Raw genomic sequence first — 18,695 nt, 5'->3', positions numbered from 1 at the left:
GTAATTTTGATGGGGATTGCATTGAATCTGTAGATTGCTTTCAGTTACATAGCCATTTTCACTATGTGAATCCTGCCAATCCATGAGCATAGGAGATCTTTCCATCTTCTGAGATCTTCTTTAATTTCTTTCTTCAGAGACTTGAAGTTCTTATCATACAGATATGAACTGTATGATAAGAACTTCCTTAGTTAGAGTCACATCAAGTTATTTTATATTATTTGGGACTATTGAAAAAGGTGTTGTTTCCCTAATTTCTTTCTCAACCTGTTTATCCTTTGTGTAGAGAAAGGCCACTGATTTGTTTGAGTTAATTTTATATCCAGGTACTGCACTGACATTGTTTATCAGGTCTAGGAGTTCTCTGGTGGAATTTTTAGGGTCACTTATATGTACTATCAGATCATCTGCAAATAGTGGCATTTTGACTTCTTCCTTTCCAATTTGTATCCCCTTTATCTCCTGTTGTTGTCTAATTGCTCTGGCTAGGACTTCAAGTACTATATTGTATAGGTAGGGAGAAAGTGGGCAGCCTTGTCTAGTCCCTGATTTTAGTGGGATTGCTTCTAGTTTCTCTCCCTTTACTTTGATGTTGGCTACTGGATTGCTGTATATTGCTTTTATTATGTTTAGATATGGGCCTTGAATTCCTGATCTTTCCAAGACTTTTATCATGAATGGGTGTTGAATTTTGTCAAATGCTTTCTCAGCATCTAATCTAACGAGATGATCATGTGGGTTTTGTCTTTGAGTTTGTTTATATAGTGGATTACGTTGATGGATTTTCATATATTAAACCATCCCTGCATCCCTGGAATGAAGCCTTCTTGATCATGATGGATGATCATTTTGATGTGTTCTTGGATTCGGTTTGCCAGTATTTTATTGAGTATTTTTGCATCAATATTCATAAGGGAAATTGGTCTGAAGTTCTCTTTCTTTGTTGGGTCTTTATGTGGTTTAGGTATCAGAGTAATTGTGGCTTCATAGAATGATTGTATAGAGTACCTTCTGTTTCTATATTTTGGAATAGTTTGAGGAGAATTGGAATTAGGTCTTCTTTGAAAGTCTGATAGAACTCTGCACTAAACCCATCTGGTCCTGGGCTTTTTTTGTTTCGGAGACTATTAATGACTACTTCTCTTTCTTTAGGGGCTGTGGGACTGTTTAGATGCAACAGTTCTTATAATTCCATGTTCTTGGTTCTCTAAGAAGCTTCGTCTTTAACCCAGACCAGTTGTCCTAGGATCCTGGACATGCTAGGGCTCTTGTGATGTGGAGAGATCTCTTGGGACCATGGGGCTGTCTGCCCAGTTCGTGCCCAAGGTGGCCCAGTGCTGGCACTGACTAGAAGGGATTTTTATTTTTCTAATTCTGTCTTACTTCCTTTAAGTTAGATAATACTTCATTATGAATATATATCTCATTATCTTCTTGTATCATGTTATGGTCACTGATTTCATACAGTGGCTACTATGAATATTGCTACAGTAAACAGAAGTGTACAGTGTTTGTCTCTATGGTGTGTTTCTTTAGAGTTTTGTGGATATGTGCAAAGGAATCATGTACCTGGGTCCTTTGGTAGTTCTGTTTTTAGGATTTTGTTTATTTATCATTTTTTATAGTGAATACTGAGCCTAAGGTCTTAAAATGCTCAGAAATTATTCTATATAGTTTTATGTTAAGGGTTATATCTTTCCCCTCTATTTTTATTTGTTTGTTTGTTTGTTTTTGTGGAAACTCCATGCTCAGAAAATCGACGAAGAATTGACAGCTGGGATTACATAATGTCAAAATGCTCACACCAGAGGAACAAGTAAATGAATAACGAGACAGTCTGTAAAATGGGAAGAAAATCTTTGCTACCTACATATGTAATGGACTTGATTCCAGAATATATAAAACTAATATATATATAACTAAAAAACCAAATACGACAAACAAACAAAAATCCACCCAATTAGTAAAGTGAGTTTTAATGCAAAGGATAGAAAATTCTCAACAGTTCTGCTGCAGCTGCAACTGTTTCCCATACGTTTACTGTTATAAATGTATGGGCAAAGGTGTTCCGCATTCTTAGCTGCTGCAGTTAGGGAAATGGAAATTAAAGCTATGGTGAGATCTTCTATTTTGCTGAGGTAGATGGCTTTCATGAAGAAAGTAAACAACAGCACAGTCTTTTGAAGATGCAGGGGAAGGAGAGTCCTCAACGACTGTTGTCAAATGGAAATCAGTTCTGCCACCATGAAAGCAATCCTGGTTCTAAAAGACCAGGGCAAGTTTGAAGGATTGTGCTCAGAAGGGAAAGTAGTAACATGGTGATGATTTGATCTCACTGCAGTACTCAGAGAAAATTTCCTCCCTTTCCTGTGCAATAGGTCTCCATTAACATTGTCTCTTTAATTCCTTTGGTGTTGCAGTGTACAGGTATCTTGATTCCATAGAGAGGCATGGCTGATGTAGATCATGTGTCTCTTCAACAGGGACAAGTGATCCATATGTGAAGTTTAAAATTGGAAGAAAAGAAGTTTTTAGAAGCAAAATTATCCACAAGAACCTAAATCCTGTGTGGGAGGAAAAGGCTTGCGTGCTCATTGACCATCTTAGAGAGCCACTATATATCAAGGTGAGCTATTGCTTGACTTTTCCACTAAGAAAGCTTTGTTAATGGTTGTTTCTCACGTGTCTGAAGAGACTTTTCCCCAGTGACTACTGCTAACAGTTTTCATCCAAGATGAAATGGAGGGAGGGGGGGAGGACATTGATTTGGAACATTTCTGTGGGTAGACATTTAGGACAACTTGAAACTCATCTCCTGATTTGTGCTGTCAACTGATCTACTGTAGTTTGGGAACACGTGAAAATAAAGTTTCCAAATAATCTAGCATGAAGGAAAACAGCATTTCTGGCTTTTTACTGTTTGTTTAATTGTGGTATTTATGGTTTTCTTGTGGGAGCCACAGGCTATGAGGGCTGTGGCTTTCTCTTCTCACCTTAGGATAGAGCCACCCAATAGTATAAAGTTTTTCCAAAATTGGGAAGCCCTTTCACAAAAATGTCACTTTCCATGCTGTGTTCAAAGCTTCTATTTAACCAAATATTATGAATATATGTATATCAACTTTGCACAAAACAATAGATAGCATTGTGCTGATGTTGAATTAGTAGATTCACAGACTAGTGCTTAATCTTAGTTCAGATTTCAAGTTCAAAGTAGCAGAACTCACTGATCTGGCAATTTACTTCTTGAAATGTGTATAGAGGATGACACATGTGTGCACTGACCAAAATCTAGCAGTGTTGGTACCTGTTAACCCAAATGACATCCCATTTTCTCTGCCTACCAGCTCTGGCCTACTGTCCATGGTTGTATCTAAAGGCCATTATTCTGAGAAAGTTCCTGAGGCTCCTTTGGTAGTAGATGATAAAGATAAGTACTTAAGAAACAAACAACAACAAGAAAACCCCACAAGACTACTTTGCTTTTAATGGAACTTAGTACTTGCTCTTCAAGCAAGATGACTTTAACTGAGGTCACCCCCACGTAAAAAGCCAGAAGTGGCTATATGCATTTGTAACCTCGGTTCATGGGGATGGAGATAGGCAGAACTCCAGAGATCACTGGCCAACCAAACTAGTCAAAACATCAAGTTTCAGGTCCCATGGGAAAAAAAAATTCAAATTTATATATATATATATATATATATATATATATATATGAATGGACAGAATAAATACCTATGCACATACATATGTACATACATATATACATACATATAGTAGAGAGCAATTAAAGAATATACTCCCTGATGTCAACCCTTGGCCTCTACAGATACAAAAATGGGCATGTGCACCACATATGCACACACACACACACAAGTAAGTATGCATCCAATAGTTTAGCAAAAAGCTAAAATAATAAAATAAATAAAATAAAATTAAGAAAAATAAAAAAGGAAAGAAAGTTTAAAAAGTATAAAAAAGGCCCATGCCTTCTAATAAATGAGATCTGGCAAGGACATAATGAGGAATCTTCTTCCTTTCTAGCTCAGGGAACCATGTATGACCTGCAATGAAGTTAATGGAATCATTAGGTCTTAGAAACATTCCAGGAATTTCTCTGCTTCAGTAGCAGAGAATAACAAACAATAGTTCAAACTTGCTCCTAGTGGGCATTGGGACAGCTCTGCATTAGATATGAAACCACTTGCCATGAGCTAAGTGAATTGTGTAATGCTTGGTACAGAATAATTTCCTTCATGGTGACTAAACACTCCCATGCTCACAATGTTCAATATAGCCTTGAACCAAGATTCAAAACAATCAAAGATCTCTTTACATATCGCACTGTAGAGTCCTGATAAGAATCTACTTGTAGGGTTAGATATTTTTTTATCAACCTAATTTTAATAAGGGTTTTTAAGTGCTTTAACACCCCATTCTAACCCACTGTCTAAAGGTGGGGGAGAAAAGATGGTAAAAAGGACAAGGGGATATGGACCTGTTTAGAAGTACTTCTTTGGAGGTGATTCAAATCTTCATTGTCAGGATACAAACAGTGTAGTTGAGTAGTGTCGGGATACCAAACAAGAATAGCAGTGGTGGCAAGATCCAGCAGAAACAGCCAAGTCAGTGAGAGCAACCAGAACCAGCCTGGGCACCAGAAGTACTCTGCTGTGCCTTGTTCAACCAAGTAAAGATTAACAAAGATGTGAGACCATTGAAGCATTGCAAGACTTGCTATGCAAGTACCACTTCACTGTTTGCTAGGTCCTATTTATATTCTCTCCAAACATCATGTGTCCTCCTCATGTGAGTCTGCATCACATGACACAACCAAAAACTTCTATCTCACCTACTGAAAAAGAGCAAGAATCATATTGCAAGTAAGCCCAAATACAAAGACCATATGTTTCACCAGACAAGAAATTACCATTGTCCAAATGAGGGGAAAGGAAGGTCCATAGGCAAGACAGTGGGATGGGTGGGCATGGCAGCACTTGGGAGACAGGAACAGGAGGATCACTGCAAGTTTGAGGCCAATTTTTTTTACATAGTGAGCTCTAGGCTATCAAGGGTAATTACAAAGGCCTGTCTCTAAAAACAACAACAACAAAACCCAAAAGCCTTGAAACTAGAGGAGAATACTGTATATGTTAAGTACAGGAAGCCTTACAGGATAAAAAGCTATCAGGAAACTAGTAATTGAAATGAAATTGACTGTATAATAGAGAAACTTACTATATCTACTCAAGTTATTCTATAAGAGTGTTCCCCCTACCCACCCACCCACCTTCCTACCTTCCGATTTTCCTACACTGTGGCATCAAGCCTTATCAGGACCAAGGGCCTCTCCTCCCAATGATGTCCAACAAGGCCTTCCTCTGCTACATATGCTGCTGGAGCCATGTGTCCCTCCATGTGTACCCCTTGGTTGGTGGTTTAGCCCCTGGAAGCTCTGGAAGGTCTGGTTTGTTGATATTGTTGTTCTTCCTATGGGGTTGCAAATCCCTTCAGCTCTTTCAGTCCTTTCTAAGTCCCCTTCTAAGACCTCTATTTAAAGTGAGTTGATTAATTTATTTTAGGAGTATAAGGAAATTATGGGATTCATATGGGTACATGTGTGTGGGTGTCAAGTCCATGAATGTATACATATGACTTATGTGGCAACCAAAGGTCTTTAACTAGCATGTTGCTCATTTACTCTCCACCTTTTAAAAAACATTTTATTGATTCTTTGTGAGTTTTAAATCATGCATCCTAGCCCCCTCATCTCCCTGTCCCCTCATATCTGCCCTTCACCTTTTCAACCTTCCCCCAAATAACACATGCACACACACACACAAAACAAAATAATACCAAACAGAAAATATCTCATCATGGAATCTGTAGCATGTCACATTATGCCCCACAGTATATTCCTCTGTCCACACATCTTCACTTGCTGCTGTTCATTGCAATAAGTCACTGATCTGGTTAGAGATCTTTGGCTTCTGTGACACCTTCAATATTAGATCCTTCTTGGGTCTCTTCCCAGTTATTCTGTTGTTGCCTTGTGTCATGGATAGCCTGAAGCTTTGGATCAGTAGGATTGACCCTTTCATATGTCCTAACCATTGAAGATTTTGGGGTAGAGAACTCAGAGCCCTGGTTCTGGGCCTGGGTGATAACTGAGCTGGTCAGTCCACTGGCTCTCCTTTATCTGCACCATCAGGTTGAGCTCCCTGCCACTGTTCCAGCTAGGTCACCCAGTGCTGCCACTGGCAAGAGGCAGGGTTAGCTCTCCTGCTCTTATGCCCTCAAAGCCATCTCACCTGCACTGACATGTCCAGAGCCAGCTCCACTGTGTTGTCCAGTCAAGGCTCAGGATGTACTGTCCTAAGTGCTTCAGCTTATGAGGGTCTGGGCCAGCTCTCCCTACTCTCACACCCTCAGAGTTGGCTCATCTGTGCATTTGCCATCAGGGCTAGATTCACTGTGTTGCCCAGCCAAGGTACTTTTTCTCCACACAGGCTTTGAGGATCTGAACATAGGCCCTTGTGCTTACATGATAAGCATTTTAGGGACAACTATCTCCCATGTCCCAGGGTAGCCTTTTAGCCCCTGCACCAAAAGAAAATTAAAAAAAAAAAAAAAAGTGGTGGCATACACCTTTAATCCCAGCACTCAGGAGGCAGAGGCAGGCAGATTTCTGAGTTTGAGGCCAGCCTGGTCTACAAAGTGAGTTCCAGGATAGCCAGGGCTATACAGAGAAACCCTGTCTTGAAAACAAACAAACAAACAAACAAAAACCTATCTCGCTGACCCCTCTATAAACTGTAGCCTCTCACATCTGTCATAGTGTTGCTGCATCTCCAGTTCTGCCACACATGTACCATTCAGCTTCTCTGTCTTTCCTGTTTCTCCATCATAAATCAATTCCTCATAGTGGCACTGGGAGCTGCCATGTGCCCCATAGTATTCCTTTTGCCAAACAGCATTACTTGAAAATGTTCATTGCAATGAGTGGTGGTCTGGTTTAAGGTCCCTAGCCTCTGCTACACAGTAAATACTGGACCCTTGCTGAGACTCCTCTTGGATATCCTGCTGTTAGCCAGAGTCATGGAAATCCTACAGCTATGATCCCTTAGGACTGTCCCTTCATGCACTCTAGCCGCTCATAGATGGGGTAGAAATTAGGGTGGGCCAACTCAAAGTCATGGGTCTGGTCCTGCATTGGAGCTGAGTTGGTCATCTGGACCTCTGCCAGGTCCCCACCATTGAGGGTTGAGGCTAGCTCAGCATAGCCCTCTGATATCAACATGGCTTCAGGCAGTAGCCTAGACCACAGACACCTGCATGGCCTTCAGTGGTAACATGTTCTACATACATCAAAATAGCCTTTGTTTGTATCTGGATCCTCTACCCACTCATGGCCCTCAGCAGCTGCACAGATCTCAGGCCTAGTTATGGCCTCAGTTGTCTGGCTACATATGCTAATCACGTCAACATGGCCACTGAAGGCAGCAAAGTCCGAGGATATTACAAAGGCGTCAGACAGTGACACAGATTGCATAAGTCCACATGGATCTCAGAGTTCTTTGTGGTCTAGGGCAGTAGTTTGGACCACATACTCCAACATGGCTTCTAATGGCATCACAAACCACCATGGTCCATTGAGGAGGTCCAATCCAGAAAGTGTACCTTTCCTTTCTTCAGCCTCCATCATTGCTCAGAGCCAGGGTGATCCCATGGCAGTAAGGAGATGTTGCACACTATCCTACTGACCCTACTGCTCAGCATGTGGACTTCAGCCCTCTCTCTCATCATTCACCAGCATCCCATCTCCAGTTCCATCCTTCTCCAGAGCAGTCACATACTGCTGTTTTTCTGTCTTTCCCATCTCTCTACCATATACTTGATCATCACAGTGGCTTCAGCCAACCACCAGGCATAATTGGGGAGGGGTGCGGGTGTGTGTGTGTCTCACCTTTTTGTCTTTAGATTTTTAAAAAATAAATATTTTATCAGGGGAACTGAGAAGAAAATAAATTATGCTGCTTTAAGACTTATCCTTTCTTGTTACAAGCAAGGTCTTTTCTTTGACAAATGAAGAGGGCAAAGATAATGGGGTTGAGGGAAAAGTACTTTATTACCTCCAGATATGATAAAAAGAGGCTTTTCTGTCATCTGATTTAGTTGTAGAAAGTCAAAAACCTAAAAGATGCTCTTAAGGAACTTAAAGAACCACAACCTCAGCAATGAAGAAGCCATGTTTCCTTATTTCATTTTGGTACCAAGATTCCCTTTAGTCTTTCACTAGATGCATATATTTTTGTTGTGCCTATGTTCTGGATGTCTATTCTGTGTGCAATTCTTTCTCTACTTCTGCCATCAGAGGGTACAAACCACCCTTTTCTCTAAATTGTTGTTCCTCATCCATGAGCCCTAAGACTCATATAGTTGCTATATGCTAATACACATTTCCCCCACTCACAAGTCTTTGATGTATAGCTTCCAGTTGATTCCCTCCATCTCAGCTTTATACCATCTAGAGCTACTTGGGAAGAAGACACCTGACATTTTCCCCAATCAGATTGTCTGTGCCAATGTGTATGAGGAACTGTCTTGATGGATGATTGTTTTGAGGAGACCCAACCCACTCTGGGTAGTATTGAGCATAGCAGGTTGGTCTGTTTAAAGGAGAGAGCCAGAGAATGAGTCACTGACCAAATTTCTTCCATGGTTCCTGCTTCAGTACAGACCTGACCTCCCTAAGCAACAAATTGTGATATAGATAAGTAACTGAAATAAAACTTTTTTCTCCCCCAAGGTTGTCATGGTGCTATCACACAACAAAAATCAAAACAGAACACAGTAGAATACTCAAGAATAACTCATGGAGAGGAAACATAATTAATAAGATGTTATTAAAATACTAGTAACTTTATGTAGCAGATGTGCAGCTCAATCTTCATGTGGATCTCCCAACAATAGGATTGGGAGATATCCCTAAAGCTGTTGCCTATCTGTAGAATACACTCCCCTGAATGGGCTGCCTTGCCTGGCATCAGTGGGAGAGGATGCACTAGCTCTGCAAGGACTCGATGTGCCTGGGTGGAAGGATACACGGGGGGGTGGGGAGGTCTTCGACCCTCTCAGAGAAGAAGGGGAGGAGGATGGGGGATGGACTATGTGACAGAGGAATTGGAAGAGTAATTTGGATGTAAAGTAAATTAATTAATTAATTAATTAATTAATATACTAGCAACTCTGTTTATGGTAGCAATGAAAGGAAAACTTTCAAAAGCTTACGATCAATAGGCTCCTAGAATCCTTCATGGGGAAAATAGACATAGTTTGCATAAGAAAATGTCTGAAGTGAACACTGGTGAAAGAAAATCAATGAAATAGAATTAATAAACTATGTCAACACAAAATGTGTGGTGACTGAGTACTCATTACACAAATGGCAGCCTTTCTCCACCTGTGGAGAAGCCCATCCTCCATTATCTGAGGCATGTCTCTTTACTCCTCACTCTCCCCAAAGCAGGGTGAGACCATAGCTTTCATCATAAAGAGATATAGGATGAATGGGCTGTGAAGAGGTTCTGCTCTGAGGGAACAGTGAGGGTTGACTGTGAAGAATGCAGTAGGGAAGAAAAGACCAGGCTGTGCATCCTCACATTAAAAAGAGATAGTAAGGGAATTTATTTTTAATTTCTTCAGGGATACACTTATATTCTTTAGTGGGATAGTGTCAATAAAACTCATATAGTTCTCCAGATGACATAAGGCCACAAATGGACTTAGCAAAATTATATTAGACATTGTGTGTTTTCTGTTCTTTGTGCTCAAGGAAGAGTACTTCCTATACACATATACAAAATCAATTGTCAAAAGTTATATTTCAAAATGGATATGCTATTAAGCTCAAAGCAACAAAATAAATAATCTATCTCAACTATACAGAAAGAAATGGTATGAAATTGTTCTGGTTTGAGATGAGTGGAACTATACACAGGGCCGGAGAGATGGCTGTTCTTCCAGAACACAAGAGTTTGCATCCACACAGAGTTTCACAGCCAGTTACAGGGTATCCAATGCCCCCTTCTGTTCTCTGCAGGCCACAGACATGCAGGTGGAATACATTAGGCAAAACTAAATAGAGAAATATTGAATCTAACTGGCATTAAAACCATATGAACCTAACAGTTATCAACAAAATGTCTCACTCAAACAAAAAAGAATATACCTTGTTCTAAGCACCTTGCAGACCTTTCTCCAAAATTACCACAAACTTGGTTAAAAAGAAAGTTTTAACAGATACAAACAAAATATGAAATAGCTCTCTGCATCCTATTAGACTACTATAGATAAAAGCTGGATTTCAACAGTGATCAAAATAACAAAAAGACTACTACTGTACCCCAAAAAAAAAAAAAAAAAGAAAACATCGTCAAGACAGATATACAGAAAGAAATTGAAACCTTTTATAGTTCAATAAAGATGACTACACAACATACTGAAACTTACAGGATACAATGAAAGCAGTATTAAAAGGAAAGTTCATAGCACTAAGTGCCTTCAAAAAACAATAGGAGAACCCTGCTCACACCGAGAGTCCTAACAGGCTCCTAAGCTGTGGACACACCATCTCGGTTCTTCCAGGCCGGATCAAGGCTGCAAGCAGCACCATGAGATGTGGGGCAGACCTAGTATATGAAATGACAACGTCAACCCTCCAGAAAGCCATCAATCTGGTGACAAAAGCCACAGAAGAGGACAAAGCCAAGAACTACGAGCATGCTGTGGAGTATTTCCTCCACGCCATCAAATATGAAGCACATAGTTACAAGGCCAAGGAGAGCATTCAAGTAAAGTGCATGCAGTACCTAGAGAGAGCAGAGAAGCTTAAGGATTATTTACGAAACAAAGAGAAATATGGAAAGAAGCCAGTGAAAGAGAATCAGAGTGAAGGCAAGGGTAGTGACAGTGACAGCAAAAGGGATAATCCAGAGAAAAAGAAATTACAAGAACAATTGATGGGTGCTGTTGTGATGGAGAAGCCTAACATAAGATGGAATGATGTAGCTGGGCTGGAGGGGGTTAAAGAGGTTCTCAAAGAAGCTGTGATTTTGCCAATTAAATTCACACACTTCTTCACAGGCAAACACACTTTTTGGTGAGATATACCTGTTTGGGTCCCCAGGCATAGGCAAGTCCTACCTGGCAAAAGCCATGGCAACAGAAGGCAACAATTTCACCTTCTTCTCTATGTCCTCCTTGAATCTGATGTCTAAGTGGCTGGGGAAAAGTGAGAAGCTAATCAAGAACCTGCTTGAGCTGGCCAGGCAGAATAAGTCTTCCATCATCTTCATTGATGAGGTGGATTCCCTCTGTGGGTCATGGAACAAAAATGAGAGTGAGGCCGCCTGTAGGATCAAAATAGAGTTCTTGGTCCAGATGCAAGGAGTGGGACATCATAATGATGGGACTCTTGTTCTTGGTGCCACAAACATCCCTTGGGTATTGGATTCAGCCATCAGGAGGAGGTTTGAAAAGCGAATTTATATCCCATTGCCAGAGGAAATGGCCTGTGCCCAGATGTTTCGGTTACTGGGAAGCACACCCCACAACCTCACAGATGCTAACATTCACGAGCTAGCCTATAAGACAGAAAGCTACTCAGGAGCAGATATCAGCATCATTGTGAGGGACTCCCTCATGCAACCAGTCAGAAAAGTACCGTCAACAACACACTTCAAGAAGGTTTGTGGCCCTTCTCGAACCAACCCTAGTGTTATGATTGATGATATTCTGACCCCATGTTTTCCAGGAGATCCAGGGGCCATAGAGATGACTGGATGGAGTCTCTGTTGATAAACTCTTAGCGCCTGTGGTTTGCATGTTGGACATGATCCAGTCTTTGGCCACTACCCAGCCCACAGTGAATGCAGATGACCTCCTGAATGTAAAGAAATTCTCTGAGGACTTTGGACAGAAGAGTTAAAGCTTCATGTGATAATGAAATTGAGAGATTGACTAGAGCAAATTCATGGGACTTCCTACACTGGTGGCCAGGATGGGCCTGAGGTCGTGAAGTCAATAGTATTTCCTCTACTGCCTGGCTGCCAACCTAGTAGGATGGAGGGGCCTCAGCAGCTGCAGAGATGCTTCACCATGTAGGACACTTGATACTGGCTCTGCATACTTCACTACTGGATGCTCACAAACCTTGCCATGATCTGGTTTTGTCTAACTTTTGTTCTCCTAAATTAATGCTGCTTTGATTTCTGTCTTATTTATAAATAAACAGAAAAATCATCTGAAAAAAGTAGGAGAGATCTCTTATTAGCAACTTAACAAAATACCTGAGAGCTTCAGAACAAAAAGAAGGAAGCACACCCAAGAGGAGTAGACAGCAGGAATAATAAAACTGAGGGCTAAAATCAATAAAATAGAAACAAAGAATCAATGAAACAAAGAGTTGGTTCCTCGAGAACATCAACAAGTTAGACAAACCCTTATCCAAACTAACTAAAATTCAAAGAGAGTATATCCAAATTAACAAAATCAGAAAGGAAAAGGAGGACATAACAACAGAGACAGGAGATCCAAAGAATCAATAGATAATACTTTAGAAATCTATACTCAATAAAATTGGAAAATCTGAAAATGTAAAAGTCAATAAATGTATACCATTTATTGAGAGATACCAATTACCATGTAAAATCAGGATCAGATAAATTAAATAGACCTATAACCCCTAAAAAAAAAAAATAAGAAAGAAAGAAAAGAGACATTAAAAGTCTCCCAACCAAAACCAGCCCAGGACCAGATGATTTTACTACAGAATTTAACTAGACTTTCAAAGAATACTTTAATACCAGTATTCCTAAAATGATTTCACTAAATAGAAACAGAAGGAACATCCCCAAACTCACTTTATGAAGCCATAGTTACCCTGATACCCAAACCACACTAAGATTAAACAAAGAAAGAGAATTACAGGCCAATTTTCCTTATGAAAATAGATACAGAAATACTCAATAAAATATTCACAAACTAAACCTAAGAACACATCAAAAAGATGATTTACCATAACCAAGTAAGCTTTATCTCAGAGATGCAGGGATCTTTCAATGAGAGACCCTAGTGGGGAGACCTCCACTCGAGTCCTGAGATGGCGCACACCCAAGGAATCACAAGAAACAGTCTTGATACAAACACACGAGGCAGTTTAATGAATGGAGCTCCGAGTCAACACGTATCTCACGCAGGAGACAGGGGAGTCGACCCTAAGGCTCAAAAGTTAGGGGTTTATATAGGAAAGGAGTGGGGGATAGGGGAAATTGGCACAGTTACACACAAGTGGGCAGCTTAAACATCAGCAAGCAGTATGTGACAGTAACTCTAAAGGGAGGGTGTTTATCTTTGTTGGCAGGACAATCTGGCTAAACTCAAACCATACGAGCAGGTGGCCCATTATTCATCTGAGCTTGTCAGGAGATTGTCCTTGCATGCCTTTCTTATCTCAATGACTAGTTGGCTCCTGGGATGACTTTACAGCCTTTGTGTCGGCCTGACTCTCTTATCTTTATAGCTTTAAGTCTGTAAACCTTCTGACTAGGACTTTGAATAAACCTTCTGGCTAGGGCTTTGAAGCCTTGAATTTAGTTTTCTTTCTTTCATCAACATATGAAAATCCATCAATGTAATCCACTATAAGAACAAACAAAAAGAAAAAAAATGATGTTGAAAAAGTCTGTGGCGAAAACCAAAACCCCTTCATGATAAAAATATGGAAGAGAGTAGGGATACAAGGAAGATGGCATAACATAATAAAGGCAATTTTTAAAGCATTTTAAATAATTTTTAAAATTTTATAAGCAAACCTGTAGCCAACATCAAATTAAATGGATGGTAACCAAGACTGCTCAGTCAGTCAACAAGGTCTCAAGGGAGGAAGGAGAGAGGGTTAAAGAAAGAAAAGACAATTAGACAATACTATAGTACGACTCTAGCAAGTGGTGAAGCAAATTTCTTCATTTTTTTCCCAAACTGATTTTATACAAATATAAGTACATGCATAGAATATGGTCAGTTCTAGGTCAAGGAACAAACAAGGCATAAACAAAATAGTCAAGGAACAAAAACAAGGCATAAAGAAAGGTTCCATGCCATTCAGGGACTTAATCAAGATGGTAAAAATATTGAGCCTAGTTCCTTGTCCTATCCCAATGTCAGAATTTTGCCTATATCCTTGAAGAGGCACTAAGAGCTCTCTACAGGATGGTTTCTATACTGGATGGTAGAAGCCATACAGGGGAGGTAGGAAAGGGGTTCACTGGGGGCTTGGCTGGGTGGGTGTGCCAGAGGGTCAGTATGAGCAGCCTGAGGTTTGATTCTGCAGCAGGCAGTGACTTTCAGCACCAAGTCCATGTTGCCATATACTACCAGATGAGGTATGAGTATGATGCTCAAGTATGAAATCAAGAAGCTGATCTAGGCACATCTGGCCACATATCTGCTCTTGATTGCTATGATCTGATGGCCATGCCCTATCTCTGGGAATATCTGTACCCATTGAGCATTGCACCTTCTTTCTTGGGTCTTTACTCCTTCCCTCAAAACAACATTAGCTATCCAATGCTCTCCATGATCAGCATGCTGTGAATGTATTTGTAAAAGTCCCCCCTCCCCGGGCAGCTTCTAAATGGATGAGTCAGAGACTATACGATTTATTTGATAAGCTTTATAGCTCAATAGCTGGGAAGTTAATTATCTATTCTAATTCTTTGAGCTAATCTGCCTATTTATCAGCCAAAATCCCTACAATATTTGCATTTTTGTATTGGTCTGACTCTCTGGGCTCCAGGTGCTTTTCCATGATGTCTCATCTCGACTCCACTCATGCCTGGATCCCCTCTTAATGCTCTCTGTCTCTCTGTCTCTCTGTCTCTCTGTCTCTCTCTGTCTCTCTCTGTCTCTCTCTGTCTCTCTCTGTCTCTCTCTGTCTCTCTCTGTCTCTCTCTGTCTCTCTCTGTCTCTCTCTGTCTCTCTCTCTCTCTCCTCTTCCCCTGACTGACTGGAGCCCAGCCCTATTCCATCTTCTGCCCAGCTATTGGGTTATGAGCTTTTATTAACAATTCAGAGAAATAATGGGGAGCCATGTTTACACATACTTGAGGCAGGAGATTCTTAGAATAAGTATTACAATGCCATTTCTGGTTAGCTACAAGATATGGGGACAGAGAAATCAGCATTGGAATAATATAAGGATAACCTTTACACAGTACCACATTTTTTGTATCCATTCCTCTGTTGAGGGGCATCTGGGTTCTTTCCAGCTTCTGGCTATTATAAATAAGGCTGCTATGAACATAGTGGAGCATGTGTCCTTCTTACCAGTTGGGACATCTTCTGGATATATGCCCAAGAGAGGGTTAGGTCCAGGGATCCATCCCATAACTAGCCTCCAAACGATGACACCATTGCATACACTAGCAAGCGTTTGCTGAAAGGACCCTGATATACCTGTCTCTTGTGAGACTAGGCCAGGGCCTAGCAAACACATAAGTGGATGCTCATAGTCAGCTATTGGATGGATCACAGGGCCCCCAAAGGAGGAGCTAGAGAAAGTATCCAAGGAACTAAAGAGATCTGCAACCCTGTATGTGCAACAACATTATGAACTAATCAGTACCCCAGAGCTCTTGACTCTAGCTGCATTGTATCAAAAGATGGCCTAGTCGGCCTTCACTGGAATGAGAGACCCATTGGATATGCAAACTTTATATGCCCCAGTACAGGGGAACGCCAGGGCCAAAAAATGGGACTGGGTGGGTAGAGAAGTGGGGGGGAGGGTATGGGGGACTTTTGGGATAGCACTGGAAATGTAATTGAGGAAAATACATAATAAAAAAATATTAAAAAAAAAAAAGACTGCCCTGTGGTGGTGGTGGTGGTGGTGGTGGTGTGGTGTGTGTGTGTGTGGGAGATTAAATGGAGAGAAATACAAAGCAATTCCACAAAACCAGAAACAAGACAAAAAAGGCTGTCTATTTTTTTCCATACCTATTCAATATAGTACTTGAAATTCTAGCTAGAACAATAAGACAACTGAAATCAAGGGCATACAAATTGGAAACCAAGAAGTCTGTAGTGCCAGGAAGATATTAGTGACCCCAGAAGAGCCAGACAGGAACTGATCTGATAAACTCACAGCAGGGTCTTTATTCAAGTTAGCTCACCCCACTCTCCATCAAACAGGACAGTTTTGGTGGTGGTGGAGCCTCGAATGTCTACTTTATAGCAAGTGGCAAGCAGGGAGTACATGTGCAAGCATCTAATTGGAAAGCTACTTTGGCCTTTAACATAATTGGCTGGTGCTGGGAGTCATATCATAAACTTAATTTCTGTTTCCCTCTGCATTGGTGGTCATTAGGCAGGGAGTAGGCTTGTAACCTGGAGGTCCAGGTTTGTTGGGGGAATAACCTGGAGATGCTGGTCTTGTTGGGGATTAGCCTAGAGACTGGAGCTAGGCTCAGGTTTTGTTTGTTGCGGTGGAGAGGTGGGGTGGGGAGACTTGGAAACCAATGCTAGGTACCAGCCTGTTAGTTTACCTGAGTTCAAATTTAGGTCAGGTTCTCTAAAATGGAGTCTGAACTTACAAGATTTGGCCTCACAGCCAAAATATTACTATTAGCAGATGATATGATGGTATAATAAGTGACTCCAAAAATTCTAGCAAGGAACATTTATAGCTGATAAAGCAGAGTATCTGGCTACAAGATTAACTTAAAAAGAAAAATCAGGGGCTGGTGAGATGGCTCAGTGGGTAAGAGCACCCGACTGCTCTTCCGAAGGTCCAGAGTTCAAATCCCAGCAACCACATGGTGGCTCACAACCATCCGTAACGAGATCTGGCGCCCTCTTCTGGAATGTCTGAAGACAGCTATAGTGTACTTACATATAATAAATAAATAAATCTTAAAAAAAAAAAAAAAAAAAAAAAAAAAGAAAAATCAGTAGACCTCTACATACAAATGGCAAATGTACTGAGAAGAAAATCAGGGAAACAACATCCTTAAAAATTGTCATAAAGACCTGTATGACAACAACTTCAAGTTACTGAAGAAAGATATCAGAAGATGGAACAATCTCCCATGCTGGTGGATCAGTAGGATAAGCATAGTTAAAATGGTCATCATACCAAAAGCATAGTACAGATTCAATTCGATCCCCATCAAAATTCCAACACAAATATTTACAGACCACAAAAGAACAATATTAAAAAACAATATGAAAAAAAAGGACATCTAAAACAATCCAAAACAATAATGGAACCTCCAGAGGTATCACCATCTCTGGTTTTAAACTGTACTACAGAGCAATAGTAATAAAAACTACATGCTATTGGCATAAAACAGTCAGGTTGATCAACACATTTTAATCAAAGACCTTGACACATCTATGAACACCTGATTCTGTATTTTTTTTTAAAGGCCAGAAATACACAATGGGGGGAAAAGGAAGTATCTTCAACAAATAGGTGCTGGTCAAAGTCTATATGTAGGAGAGTTGAAATAGGTCCATATCTATCATCTGGCACAAAACTCAAGTCCGAGTAGATAAAAGACCTCAACATAAAACCAAATACAGAAAACTTGATAGACGAGAAAGTAGGGAATAGTTTCAAATACATTGGTACAGAAGACAACTCCCTGAACAGGACACCTATATAGTGTATGCATTAACTTCAACAATTAATAAAAGACTTCATGAAACTAACAAGCTTCTGTAAGCCAAAGGACATTGTCAGTAGATTAAAATGGCCCAGAGAATGGGAAAAGATTTCCACTAACCCCAATTGCAATAGAAAGCTAGGATCAAAAATATACAATGAGCTCAATAAACTAGATATCCACAGACAATCCAATTTTAAAATGGTATACTGGTCTAAACAGAGAATTCTCAACAGATGAATCTCAAATGTCTGAGAAACACATAAAGAAATGTTCAACATCTTTAGCAATCAGTGAAATGCAAATCAAAACTACTTTGGCTAAAATCATAACACAAGTGATGGCTCATGCTGATAAGGATGTGGACCAAGGAAAATACTCCTCAATTGCTGGTGGGAGTGCAAACATGTACAGCCACTATGGGAATTAATATGGTAGTTCCTCAGAAAATTGGGAATCAATCTGCTTCAAGACCCAGCTATAGTATATGCTCTTGGGCATATACTAAAGGACACTCCATCCTACCACAAGAATAGTTGTTCAACTGTGTTCATAGTGGCTTTGTTTTTAATAGCCACAAACTGGAAACAACTTAGATAGACGTCCTTCTTTAGAAGAATAGATAAACAAAATGTCATACATTTGCACAATGGAGTATTTATTACTCAACTATTTTTTAAATGACATGAAATTTGCAGGCAAATGAATGGAGCTAGAAAACAATCATCCTGAGTGAGGTAACCAAGCACAGAATGACAAGCATGGTATGTACTCACTTATAAGTGAATATTAACTGATAAATGATACTCATGCTACAATCCACAGACCCAGAAAGGCCAAGTAACAAGGAGGGCTCTAAGGAGCACACATGGGGAGGGAGAAACAGAATAGATTTTTCTGTCAGACTGGGGCAGATGGGAATAGGATTAGGAGGGATTAGGTCACAGGGAAGGATGCAAGCAGAGA

At 40.3% G+C, this 18,695-nt stretch overlaps 1 protein-coding gene and 1 pseudogene across 9 annotated transcripts in view; both read left to right on the top strand.

Annotated features, from left to right (window-relative positions):
• Nucleotides 1-18,695, top strand: part of Mctp1 (multiple C2 and transmembrane domain containing 1) — a 633,933-nt gene that overhangs the window by 296,352 nt on the left and 318,886 nt on the right. For all 9 annotated transcript variants that reach the window (XM_085830938.1, XM_085830936.1, XM_085830943.1 and 6 more), the window contains exon 3: nt 2,484-2,626. In XM_085830938.1, coding sequence (XP_085687064.1) covers nt 2,484-2,626 — 143 coding nt within the window. The remainder of the gene's footprint in view (nt 1-2,483; nt 2,627-18,695) is intronic.
• Nucleotides 10,682-11,992, top strand: LOC110307860 (vacuolar protein sorting-associated protein 4A pseudogene; annotated as a pseudogene).

The sequence above is a fragment of the Mus caroli genome, unplaced genomic scaffold (genome assembly GCF_978045245.1).
Source record: "Mus caroli unplaced genomic scaffold, Mus_caroli_1 scaffold_15, whole genome shotgun sequence".
NCBI classification, from domain to species: domain Eukaryota; kingdom Metazoa; phylum Chordata; class Mammalia; order Rodentia; family Muridae; genus Mus; species Mus caroli.
This window is presented reverse-complemented; position numbering and strand designations above follow the sequence as displayed.